Raw genomic sequence first — 13,093 nt, forward strand, 5'->3', positions numbered from 1 at the left:
CTTAATGAGTGTATGCTACATTTCAGTTACAAAATTTTAAGTTACATTCTTAGAGTTCTAAGACTGTATTATTCATTACAATTTTGTCATATAATATACAAATACTGAATAGTATTGAAAATAGAGCATGTCTGATTTGGATAAGAAGGAAAATTGAGTTCTATAGTGAGAAGGAGTGAAAGCTGTTTCAGCTGTGGGAAGAAATTCACAACACTTTGTCAAAAATATTACAGATAGTTTTTAAAATGTGTATAGCCAGCTATTTCTATTTAGTAGTTAAAATGTTATGCTAACACTTTAATTAAAGTCCATTAATTTTAAAAGGATATATAAAATCTCTAATTTAGTTCATATATGTTGATAAAATATAACCCTTTTTGAGTACTTTCTGCTTACCTGTCACTGTTTTAAGTGATTCCCTGTATTAATTCATCCTGTACACAAATTGACAGCATCATATGGCTACTGTTTTTATCACCCCTTAAAGAGGAAGGATCCCAGGCACTTGGGGGCCAAGTAGCACAATCAAAGTTCAATTATAAGTGATACTTCATGAGTCTAACTTAGGCAGGTTAATTGAAATTTCGTATTGTCAAACATTGTACCACACTGATTCCTCCTCCCAAAACTTAGCAAGAATTCCATTCTTATTCTTGCCCAGTGGAGAATGGACTTATTAACAAGGTGCTGATGCAGCAGCTATGTGGCCATTAAGTCATACAGTGAATGAAATTCTTTGAGATGAGGGTAGGGTTTAGAAAAACATGGCTATTTTAGAGAGAATCTGTAACTGTGCACACAAACAGAAAATAATAATAGCATGGAGAAAATGACATTGACAGAAGGAAGTGTCTTGGTAGAATTGTATTTGTTGGAATTCTTTGAGCTGCAAATAATTTAATATCCAGGTCCATGCGCCTTAACTGACTTAATAAATACATCTATTACGTTTTATAGAAAAAAATGGAAGGTAGATGTTCTTACAATTGGTCAATGGCAGGACGACTCAGGCACTGGCTATCTTTCCACTCCTCCAAGATGGTTCCTCTCTCTCTTCATCTTGTCTTTGCACACAGTAACAGCTGTAGGCTCAGATTGCACAAACTCACACATTAGTACCAGAGGAGACATTTCTGTTTGTTTATCTACTTTTATCACAAAAGAAAACCTGGGGCAGGCACCATAGCACACTAGGTTAATCCTCCGCACTGGCATCCTATATGGGAACTGGGTTCTAGTCCTGGTTGCTCCTCTTCCAGTCCAGCTCTCTGCTGTGGCCCAGGAAGGCAGTGGAGGATGGCCCAAGTGCTTGGGCCCTGCACCCACATGGGAGACCAGGAAGAATCACCTGGCTCCTGGCTTTGGATGGGCATAGCTCCCATCATTGCGGCCATTTAGGGAGGGAACCAATGGAAGGAAGACCTTTCTCTCTCTCTCTCTCTCTCTCTCTCTCTCTCCCTGTCTGTTAACTCTGCCTCTCGAATAAATAAATAAAATCTTAAAAAAAAAAAAAAACTTTACTCATCCTCATTACTACCCCCAAGAAAACATCTTCTGTCCCTTCAGTAGCCAAGGTGTATATATACATATACATATATATATATATGTATATATATATATATATATATATATATATTTAGCCATGCTAAATCCATCCCTGCAGCAGGGATAGATTGTGGTGCCTGGCCTTGACTTACCTTCTGAGGATGCTAGTTTGACAACATGTTAGAGTGTGATAACCCCAGTAAACTTGAGGCTATGTGCTTGGAAGGAAGTAAGGGTGGAAGGCCGGTTATTGGTTAGGCAACCAAACAGCATATGCCACAATAAAGTAGTAATGCTAAAGACAACCATGGTTTTACAAGTTAATAGCCTTAACACAAACCAAAGTGCCATTTTTGCATTGATTTTGAGTGAAGACATTTTCCCCGTGTCTACACATAAATTTCTCAACAGGTAAAAATGTGAACAATATCATCTTTGAACATTCAAGATTATTGCATTTGACTTTTACCCTTCAAAATGGTATTTGCAACATGGTGAATGTTTAAATCACTCTTTTATATTGAAGTATAACCACCAATAGAAACAAAGAGTCAAGGACTTTTGTTTCATTTGTTTGTTTTTGTTTCCTAGAGAAAGGTTGGGGATTAATACTTGAAGGCCAAATTTTGTTTTCTTTAATGTAAAGTCTTTATGTGTCATATTCATCTGTTGTGTACAAAGGTTTACAAACAAAACATTGAAGAGTTTGCGATGCACTTAACTTCAACCCCTTAAAAATACCAATTTATTTGATGTTTCAAGTAATGTATTACTTTTAATGAGCTTTTGATATGCAGTATGCTTTTCAACATCACATTAAAATGGCAGTACAGAAAAAATATTCATCTACAATAACAGTTGATATAATTCTTCTGCCATGAATTTGGGGTCTTTTACCAGTTTCTAGAAGGAGAGAAAGCCAGTTTTCTGAACCTTGTGCATTAGAATTATGAATATTTGAAAAGTGCAAACTTGATTTTTTGTGCTTACAGCATCACAAAATTGCAAATTGCACAATTTCACTTTCTATGAAAGCTGTTTTGTACCAAACCCTTCACCTTCTGCATGCTTCTGGAAGCAATGCTTCCCTTTTCTTTGTGAGAGAAAGCAAGGGTTCATGTTCACCTGAGGCTCAAATCTGAGATTTTTAGGTGTGATTTTAAAAAAGTGTGGTGGGCAGTGGAAAGAGGGTGATTTGAAAGTTACCATAATTATTTTAAGTGGTCCTATGCTGGATGCACCAGCATTTAGAAGTACAGAAAATTGAGATTATGGCCCAGTAAAGAGAAGCAAAGCCAAATGAGTTCAATAAATGTTTTTTAAATGAAAAACGTGTGTGTAGAAACAGCACTACACTGAGTAGAATAAGCCTTAATGAATGTACAATTTGTGATTTTTCCTTCTCCAGATAACATAGGCATGAAGGAACTGAATTCATAAGTTGAAGGTATCAAGTCTATTAACTCCATAAATGTATACATTATTAAAAAAAAAAAAGTGCTGCCTACTTATGGGTGAAAAGGGGAACACAACTGCTAGGCCACACTGGGTCGCAGATTGCCTGTCAGTTAGTCTAAGGAACTCCCTCCCATCTGGTCCTCATCAAGGCTTAAGGGAGCCAAACAGAACAGCTTCTCCTTTCTAGATATCTAGGTCCTGGAAACAGATGCGCACCCCTGGAGAAAACAAAAAAAGTCTTTCTCTCCGCACCCTGCCCCCACTTCTGAGTTTCCAAGACTTCAGGTGTTAAGCCCACCCACACCCACCGGGGGCTCTCCAGAACAGTACTTTTCCGTCAGGACTGTTAAAGGCATCTTAGCACCGCGCCAGGAGGGAACGAGGAGTAGGAGTTCTGAGAGGAACGGCTGGAGCAGGGGGCCCTCCTTGAGCGAGAGCGCGCACACACACACTCAAGCGCGCACACACACACACACACACACACACACACCAACAGGGTCCACACCTTCTCCGCCCCCTTTTTTGAGGCCCAAAACACGCCCACAAAGGCCCAGCGCCCAGGCTTCGCTGCGCCGGGGCCGAGGCAGGGCGGGCAGCTGGTCGCGGCGCCCGCGGGCTCCTGGCCAGGGCTGGGTGGAGGTGGAGGTGGGGGTGGGCGAGGAGGGGCGCTCACGTCACGTGCGCGCGCAGGGACCGCAATAAATGCCCGCGAGCGCGAGGGAGCCTCGGAAGCGCTGGGCGCCTGCTTCTGCACTCCGCCGCGGCCCCCCGGAGCAGCAACGCGAGGTCGCCGCCGAGTCCCGCTGCAGTCCCCGCCCCTCGCCCCAGCGGACGATGCTCAGAGACGCTCGGGCGCCCACCAGTCAGCTCGCTCTCCGCCCCAGCTGCAGCCGCTAACTTCGGGACGCTCTGCCTGCTCCTTCTTCCCGGGCTGCCGAGGAGCGGCAGACGCAGAGACGCGCGTCCCGCAGTCTGCGCCCGCGAAGCCCCCGGACGCTTCTCGCCTGCTCCTTCGCGAACCCGGCTGTGTGTGCCGTTGTGGGTGGAGGCTGGGGCGGCTACGGAGGCTCTCTGCTCTCTAGGGCGCTTCACACTGGAGAGGTAAGGGCTTTTCTCAGACGGCGTGCAGTGCTCAAGCTGCCACCTTTTCCCGTCTCCACTTTAAATTAAAAAAAAAAAAAAAAAGAAAAGAAAAAGGCGAGGGAGAAGGGGAACCAACTTAGAATGGCCAGCGCGGAAGGTGGGTGGGCTCCTTGTAAGGCAGCGGCGGTGTTGGTGAGCGGCAGCTTGCTCTTGGAAGTGACTTTGTGAGTGTCGCCTCCTCGCTGTGCCGCGCGCTTCGCGTGGGGGACGAGAGACGGATGCGCTCTCGGCCGCCGTGCAGGGCGAGGAAAAGCTGGAAGCCGCCCGGGCGCTGCTGGCGCGTTTGGATGCAGGCCACAGGGTCAGCACAAACTTTGCAGGAAATGTTCGCGTTCGTGCCCTGCGCCTGGAGACTTCCTCGTGACCTCAGTTAATTCTTTGCAATATTTCCTTGGGCCTTCTAGATGTGCCCGTGGTTACATGGGTGGGTGGCAGCTTTAAAACACCTTTAGTTTTAGAATGTTGTGGGCATTATGAATGTGAGCCAGAGAGAGTGCCTGAAATATAGAATGACACCTTAAAATTCTCTGTAGAGAAAAAGGGCCCTCTAGATAGAAATAAAGCAGTCCAGGTAGGTAATACCTTTTGCAAACTGCACATAATTTAGAGTCTTGTTATTCAGAAATTATTTTCAAGCTTTGACCTTTCTGGGATAATTTTGCCGTTTATTTTCATCCTTGGGGATATTAGATTGGAAAGTATAGGCGTGTGTGTGTGTGTGTGTGTGTGTGTAAATAGTGTTCTGTGTAAAGACATCTGGAACAAAAAATGAGTTGGAAAAAAGTTACTTCCAAAAGTGGGTGTCCATTCGCTGGCATGATATAGACAGACTGACATGCCCCCTTCATAACTGCTGTTTTGCTTTTGTTATTAGAAAATATCTGCCGATATTTTCATCTTGATCACATGACATGTCGTTATAGCCAAAAGAAGTGGAAGAGCGTTTTCTTGGAGATCTTGCCCGGGAAATCCTGAGGTCATTCATTATGAAGTGTACCGCGCGGGAGTGGCTCCGAGTAACCACAGTGCTGTTCATGGCTAGAGCAGTTCCAGCCATGGTGGTTCCGAATGCCACTTTATTTGAGAAACTGTTGGAAAAGTACACGGATGAGGACGGTGAGTGGTGGACGGCCAAGCAAAGAGGGAAAAGGGCCATCACAGACGATGACATGCAGAGTATCTTGGACCTTCATAATAAATTACGAAGTCAGGTGTATCCAACAGCTTCTAATATGGAGTATATGGTAAGGAAGTTTATCAAGTGCTATGTACAAAAGAATTGTTTGTTGATATTTTCAGCCACCATGGTTAAATCCCTTCCTTCCTGTTGTTCTTTCATGTATAACCCTTTCTCCTTCATGAAATTTAAAGAAAAGATTTCCTTTGAGAGTATCTTCCTGTGCTTATTCTTTTGTTACTTGGTATTCCTTTTGTTTCTAAGAAAAGAAAAAAAAAAAAAGCTGAATTTCAGAGTAGAATTCCAGATCTGTAGATGTGGTATGCCTACTAAGTGCTCTGAGTTGTACTCTTACTGGGAAGAGGACTGCAAATGCCCAGCTGCTCTTGCATTTGCTTTTAAATGACTTAGAACAATTGCTTTCTCATTCCCCAAAGAATCTTCTGGTGCCTACTGGATCTGGAAGACTCAGAAATAATTTGAAGAAGCTTTATACAGATAGGTTCTAATGGCGCCTTGTTTCTTACAGATGTGTAAGTGCCACTGTAAAGCATCATGACACCACCAGCCGTGGGACTCTGGGCACTTTAGTAATTTCTCTCCTGTAAAGGATATAGTTCTGTGGTTGCTTTACGTTAAGGTGTGCTTTAGCAATGGCTTTCTTTTTTATCTGGATTCAGTATTTGTAAACTCTGAAGTATGAAAAGAAGCCTTGCAAAGGATTAACTGAAAATGTACAGTGTATTCTCAATCACCTTAAATTTACTCTTAGAGTAAATAAGTATGTTTGGTAAACAAAATTACTTCTCTAAGACTATTAGCATATGACTCATTAGCATACTACTTCCTACTCTGTATGACTGAAATCTGTTCTATTACTTCCTTGAATGCAGAATGCATTAGTAAAGCCTGAAATTAAACAGTAGTTGGTGATAGCAAAGCTTACTTAATGAGCATTGCAAATGACGTGTATCCTTCCGGTACGTTGCCAGGTAGTTAAAATTTTATTTTATTTTTTAAAATTCATTGAGAGGCAGAAAGAAAAAGAGAGCAAGAGCAAGTGAGTGCGCTATCTACTGGTTCACTCCCCAAATGCCCACAAGCTGGCCTAGCAGAAGCCAGGAGCTGGGAACTCAACCCAGGTCTCCCATTTGAGTAGCAGGGCCCTACCAATTTGAGCCATCTTCTGTTGCCTCCCAGGGTGTGTATTGGCAGGAAGGTTGAATTGGGAGCCAGGGCTAAGAATGGACCCCAGGTACTTCTGCATCGACGCAGGCATCTTAACCACTAGACTAAAAACCTACACCTAATTTTAATGCATTCTAGTTTTTCCTTTTTTCTGCATTTACATATTTTTGATGGGTAATTTCCATGAAATGGGAAATTTGTAAGTTTCCATGACCCATTACAACATAGGGACTTATGTTATTTTGACTTTTAGTTGAAAACAAAATTTATCCTCAAGAAAGTAGGTAGTGCTCGAGAGAACTCAGAGATTAAGAACTGGGGCTCTGGGAATCAGGCTCTCTGGGTTTAAGCTCTGGCACTGACGGCTGTGTGAGACTGGGCACTCAGCTTACTTCAGTTTCCTTGTGTCTACACATGCACTTGCCTCAAAAGGTTAAGATTCAGTGAGATAACCTGGGTAAATCTTAACTCATTATCAGGCATACTTGCAAGATCTTAGTAATATCACTAAAACATATGCAGGGTACTTTAAAAATTTTGTGGAAAATGCATTGAAAATACAACTTTATTTTGGTGCAAAATTCATGAAATCTATTCATCTGAGGGGTCTTCAAAACATTCATGAAAAGTGTAAATTAAGAAAAAAGTATACATGGATTTCAATTTTTTGTACCAAAATAAAGTTACCTTTCAATTCCATTTTTTAATTAATATTTGAAGTGCTCTTGTATAAAACGAATTCTGTGTTTTCACATACTGTTTAATTCTACCTAAGGAAATGCTCTTCTCAAAATTCAGTACAGGATAAGATATCTGTAAAAAGTGTTCTATTTTTGATTTTTGACTGTTTGCTCCAAGTGAAAAATCCTATGGCTCCTTCATCTATGAAGATTCAGACAGAAAGAGCAAGTTGTGGAAGCTTTCCAAGTAGGCCACAGTATGCTTATTCCATGTGGATAGGTATTCAGTTGCTCTCTATTTAAAACAAAGAAGAACTTGGAGTTCAAGCCCACAGAAAGAAATCTGAGAATATCTGTATGCATTTTAAGTAATATGGAAATCATGAAAGAACAGTTTTGTGATTTGTTTTCATGACTGACTTCCAGAAAAAATAACTGTCCATTGTATGATGTCTAGTCTGGGCTGTTTATAAGAGTTTCTTTTTAGTTTCATTGGTTTCATTTTATCCTTCAAATGCAGATTCAGAAACTAGCCAGGGTTTATGTTGTGTTGCCCTTAGATACTGTTAGCACTGGAACTGCGTCTTGGCCATTAACCAGACTGCAGAGAAGTTCACTGACTGTAATAGTGGAATTCATTTTCTAGAATACACATTTATGGGGAGGTCTAAAAGATAATACTATTTTATTTGAAATACTGTTGATTTATGTCTTTGATCAACACCAGTACTTATATTGTTCTAAATCTTGTAAAAGTACAATTTACTCTGTTTCTTAAAATGTGCTCTAAGCAAGCAAAATCAGAACTGGCAAAGAACTGTTTCCTGTAAAATCTGCAATGTCCTATGAAAAATGCTCCCACTTTTGGCCACTTATATCCTGTAAGATATTCCATGTGAGATGTTTGAATGGCCAGTTACATTGTGTACACTTGGTACTTATTTTTTCTTAAAACTTATTTATTTGAAAGTCAGAGTTACACACAGAGAGAAGGAGAGGCAGAGGGAGAGGTCTTCCATCCGCTGGTTCTCTCCCCAATTGGCTGCAATGGTCGGAGCTGCGCTGATCAGGAGTGAGGAACTTCTTCTGGGTCTTCCCATGCTGGTGCAGGGGCCCAAGGACTTGGGCCATCTTCTACTGCTTTCCCAGGCCATAGCAGAGAGCTGGATCAAAAGTGGAGCAGTCAGGTCTCAAACTGGCACCCATATGAGATGTTGGCACTGGCTTTAGCTGGTATACCACAGTGATGGCCCCATACTTGGTACTTATTTTAATCTGTCCTTTGTCTCTGAACCCATGGCAGCCAAGATAGATTTATACTTACTCATATTGCATTCCTACCTCCTTCTTAGCATCATTTAACTTGTAGGTCTAAAACCAGAAAGGCATATCTCTCTTTGAAGAGCTTATAGGTTCGTTGAGAAGGAAGAATAGACGAATTTGAAAATTTTCTAGTAAGCAATTATTCATGTCTATGTATAGTGTTAGGGGAGCACAGAATGGTGGGCTGTTCCCGATTGTGAGAGCAGATCAGTGCACCCCATGGGAGACCAGGATAAGCACCTGGCTCCTGCCTTTGGATAGGCGCAGTGCGCCGGCCGCAGGGCACCGGCTGCGGCGGCCACTGGAGGGTGAACCAACGGCAAAGGAAGACCTTTCTCTCTGTCTCTCTCTCTCTCTCACTGGCCTCTCTGCCTGTCAAAAAAAAAAAAAAAAAAAAAAAGAAAAAGAAAGTGATTGGGACCGTGAATTGTAGGAAAGAGTCCAGAGTACATTAAAGGAAGAGGAGTAGACAAGCAACATGTGGCAGGCATTGGCAAGATGGTTGTAGAAAACTAGAAGCAGGTTAGGTGGATGAAAGTACAGGCCACTGACAGAATCCAAAAGAGGAGAAATGAGTTACTGATGATAGGAATCAGTAATCCCAAACAGGGAGATGGCTTACATTCATTTTAGGGTAAATTGATGAACTTTAGGAGGTGGGTCATCAAATGAAGCTGTTGCAGAAGGGGCAGTGGATTTTAGAGAGGAGGGAAAAAGAATAGCACAAAGCTGTGTTTGTACCTAGAGAGCATCACGTGTTGCCTCTGCTGCTTGCTGGTAATGTGAACTCTGACAGCAACTCTTCTAGGCATGTTTCTCATTGGTGAAATGGGTGGAAGGATACAATCTGCAGGGTCTGTAGTAAGACTTGATGCTGCTGAACAGAGTCACTTGCTTCAAGCCTTTCCTTTCATGAGCCTCAAGACCACATCCCTTGGTTCTCTTCATTTCCCATGTCCTTGTTTCCTGCTCGTCAACTTTCTACTTTTATCATTCTCCCTTCCTGCAGGGCCTTTTCTACAGCTCTGACTTTAAATACTATTGTGTATTCGTGTCATGTATTCATATTTTACATCTCTATCCCACAACCCTTTCAGCTTCACTTTCATATTGCCTACTGGCCATTGGATCATCTCCATGTAATATTACTTTGGTTACCTCAAGCTGAATATATCCAAAAAGAAAACTAACTGCCTTATCCATTTCCTCTACCCTCACCTGGCAATCTTCTTTCCTTCCTGTATTTGTTCTCAGTGAATATAATGAACATCTGTTCAGTACTCACTAAGAAACAAAAAAGAAAATCGGATGCATCCTCAACTCCTGCTACCCATTCCCACCCATACAAACAAACATACAGTTACTTCCCAAATCCTAGAGAGTCTGTCTCAGAGACATCTCTGAATCCACCCTGTCTTTTCCTGATCTTTGGTTATCATCTCACACCCACATTGGTACCACACCTTCCTATGCAGCAGCCTGTGCCAGTCTGTTCCGTTAGTTCCTAACTAGTCTACCCTGCTCACTGTTACTAAAGCTGGCTTCTCCCTCATATTAATCTGAGTTGCTCATGCAGCTGCACTGAAGTTCTGTTGCATCTTGGCTGCTCACAAGTTTAAGCCACCTCGGATCACTCATAAAAGAAAACACCTGTAGTCCAATCTGTACCATAGCCTTCAATTTCCTTGGGTATATTTGAACTTGGGTTCACAGTGACCTGCTCCCTGTTCTGATTGGTAGATGTGCTCGTCAGGCTTCTGAATCCCCAATATACTCAGTGTCTCCTGTGTTTGCAGTACCTCTGTATCTTGTCTCTTTGTGGCAAACTCATCCTCAAGGCTAAGCTCATACATTGCCTTCCTGTAACGATTTCTCTGGTGTGCCCATTCTCCTGCCCTACTTCTAAAATATTCTATTGATTCATGGTATCAGCATTTTGTTGCAGTGAAAAATTTATGTGTCTGTTTTTCTTTCTAAGACTTTGAACTCCTGGAAGGGTAAGGATCATACCTTATATATCTTTTTAACCCATTGCCTAGTAAATAGAAGAGGTACTCTGTAAATGTGGTTTGAATATTGTGATGTTGAATGAAGGGATGGATGGAAGAATGGGTAAAATTATATATGAAACATATATGGAGGACAGTTAAGAAAGAGAATTAAAATGGTAAACATTTTGGAAGGGAGATTACTAACAAGAGGTTGGAATTTGGAAACACTTGAGAGGAAGACATGAATACTTCACATAATTCAGGAATTTCCCCCTATTCTTTCTTTGTTTTTTTTTTTTTTTTTTTTTTTTTTTTTTTTGACAGGCAGAGTTAGTGAGAGGGAGAGAGACAGAGAGAAAGGTCTTCCTTTTCCGTTGGTTCACCCCTCCAAGTGGTTGCTACCGTTGATGCGCTGTGCTGCGCCGATCCAAAGCCAGGAGCCAGATGCTTCCTCCTGGTCTCCCACGCGGGTGCAGGGCCCAAGCACTTGGGCCATCCTACACTGCCTTCCTGGGCCACAGCAGAGAGCTGGACTGGAAGAGGAGCAACCGGGAAGGAATCCGGTGCCCTAACTGGGACTAGAACCTGGGGTGCCGACGCCGCAGGCGAAGCATTAGCCTAGTGAGCCGCGGCGCTGACTTCCCCCTATTCTTTGTAATAGTCATAGGATGCTAAGACTTATCCTGTAGTATAGAGCTATAAAGATCACAAGAAAAATACTCAAATGATCTAGAATTTAATTAATAAAATGAATTATTGGGTATTTACTTTTTGTCATAAAATTTAACAGAGCCTCTAAAACATCGTAAGTTGAGTAAAATCCAAAATAATTTAATATTAAAGTATACCTCAGTCTAAAATGTACCTTAGCAATCACGACACTTGGGCCAATTTTATAAACCACCGCTTTCCGCTATTACACTTTCCGTGTCTTTATGAGAATGGTTGGCAGATGCTCTGCCAGGAGGGTTGGTAGCTACGCATGCTTATTCTAGCCTCACATCTGGGTGAGGATATGGGCAGAAGCTTGGCACAACACTTTTCCACATGTAGAGTGAAACACATGTGAATACTCCTCTTTTTGCTAGGCAACCAGAAGCTGTGAGCCAAACACCCGGTGGTGCTCTCGGCCTATGGTGCGTGTTGCTACAATAGCAGCTAGATTCCAGTTTGTCACTTTATGTTCTTTCTAGGCCATGCTAAAATTGGAAATCAGGTTTTGTTGCTGTTTTTTGTTGTTGTTGTTGTTTTTTCTCTTCTGTTCCTCAGAACAGCAGATAATTCTAGACAGTGGACTTTGGCAAGCTAGTTTATTGAAGAGGGTGATGTTAGTCTAGGGTATACAGAAGTTATTGTTTGTTACTCTGTCTACTCTCATAGACCCATATTTTCTGACATTATTTGCTGTCAGCAGCATGTATACAGAGTGACTGCAGATAAAGAGATAATGGCCTCATAGTTTGTTTGCCCATAGCTCAGTGTTTAGATATTTCTTAACCTCGCTGAAAGTGTCAGCATTCAAGCAATTAAGATTTTACTGCAACTCTTGATTCCTGAAACAGTGGCTTTCTGTCTGATAAGTAGTGCTTGTCTGAAAACTTCCGGAAATTAAATCCTTTTATCTTTTATTGATGTACTGTATCTATATGCACTTAAAAATATGTGAAATCTCTTTGTTGGTTCAAAGAATATTGTCATTATTGAAAGTTACCAGACTTTCTTTATTCTAACTTTAAAATAGCTTATTTAATTTTTCTAGGATTTTTGCTTTAATAATGTTGTTTAGGTATAATAAAGTTGTCTTTTAAGGATCTTTGTGCACAAAATTTTAGATTACAAAACGTTTTGGAATCTTCATTTCCCTTAAGTCATTGACAGTTGTTTTGCTGTTACTTTTTTTTTTTTTTTTTTTTGACAGGCAGAGTTAGACAGAGAGAGAGAGAGACAGAGATAGAAAGGCATTTGGCTGCTACGGCCGATGTGGTGCACCGATCTGAAGCCAGGAGCCAGGCACCTTCCCCTGGTCTCCCACGCGGGTGCAGGACCCGAGCACTTGGGCCATCCTCCACTGCCTTCCTGGGCCACAGCAGAGAGCTGGACTGGAAGAGGAGAAACCGGGACAGAACCGGCACCCCAACCGGGACTAGAACCCGGGGTACCAGCACTGCAGGTGGAGGATTAGCCAAGTGAGCCATGGTGCCGGTCTGTTATAGTTTTGGAAATTGACTGTAGATGGCAACTCCTGTAGGAAGAAAGTGACATCATAGCCCAGTTCCACTGAACTTGGAAATTCTGGACTTCTGGGAGAGTACTGATTCTACCTTAAATATAAACAATATAAACATGTTTAGGTGAAGTAGTTTCTATCAGGGAATGGAACAACCTGGACTAGGAAAAGTACCCCAAAATTTTGGAAATGTACATTCATTCATTACTTCATTTGGCAGGTATTAGAATTAATCATAAGCCAGTCACTGTCTAGGGCTCAGCCTTAAACACAACTAGCGTTATCCCTTGTGTTGGAGCAATTGTGAAGGCCCCAAATCTTTACATTCAGCAAGGAGCTCCATCTGGCTGACAGACTGGGC

General features: G+C 42.0%; 1 protein-coding gene across 1 annotated transcript in view; it reads left to right on the forward strand.

Moving 5' to 3' along the window:
- Positions 1-3,553: 3,553 nt before the first annotated feature.
- CRISPLD1 (cysteine rich secretory protein LCCL domain containing 1) overlaps positions 3,554-13,093 on the forward strand; it is a 50,482-nt gene continuing 40,942 nt past the window's right edge. The window contains exons 1-2 of the mRNA XM_002710644.5: positions 3,554-4,104; positions 5,070-5,390. Coding sequence (XP_002710690.2) covers positions 5,133-5,390 — 258 coding nt within the window. The 5' untranslated portion in view covers positions 3,554-4,104; positions 5,070-5,132. The remainder of the gene's footprint in view (positions 4,105-5,069; positions 5,391-13,093) is intronic.

The sequence above is a fragment of the Oryctolagus cuniculus genome, chromosome 6 (assembly GCF_964237555.1).
Source record: "Oryctolagus cuniculus chromosome 6, mOryCun1.1, whole genome shotgun sequence".
In the NCBI taxonomy this organism is placed as follows: domain Eukaryota; kingdom Metazoa; phylum Chordata; class Mammalia; order Lagomorpha; family Leporidae; genus Oryctolagus; species Oryctolagus cuniculus.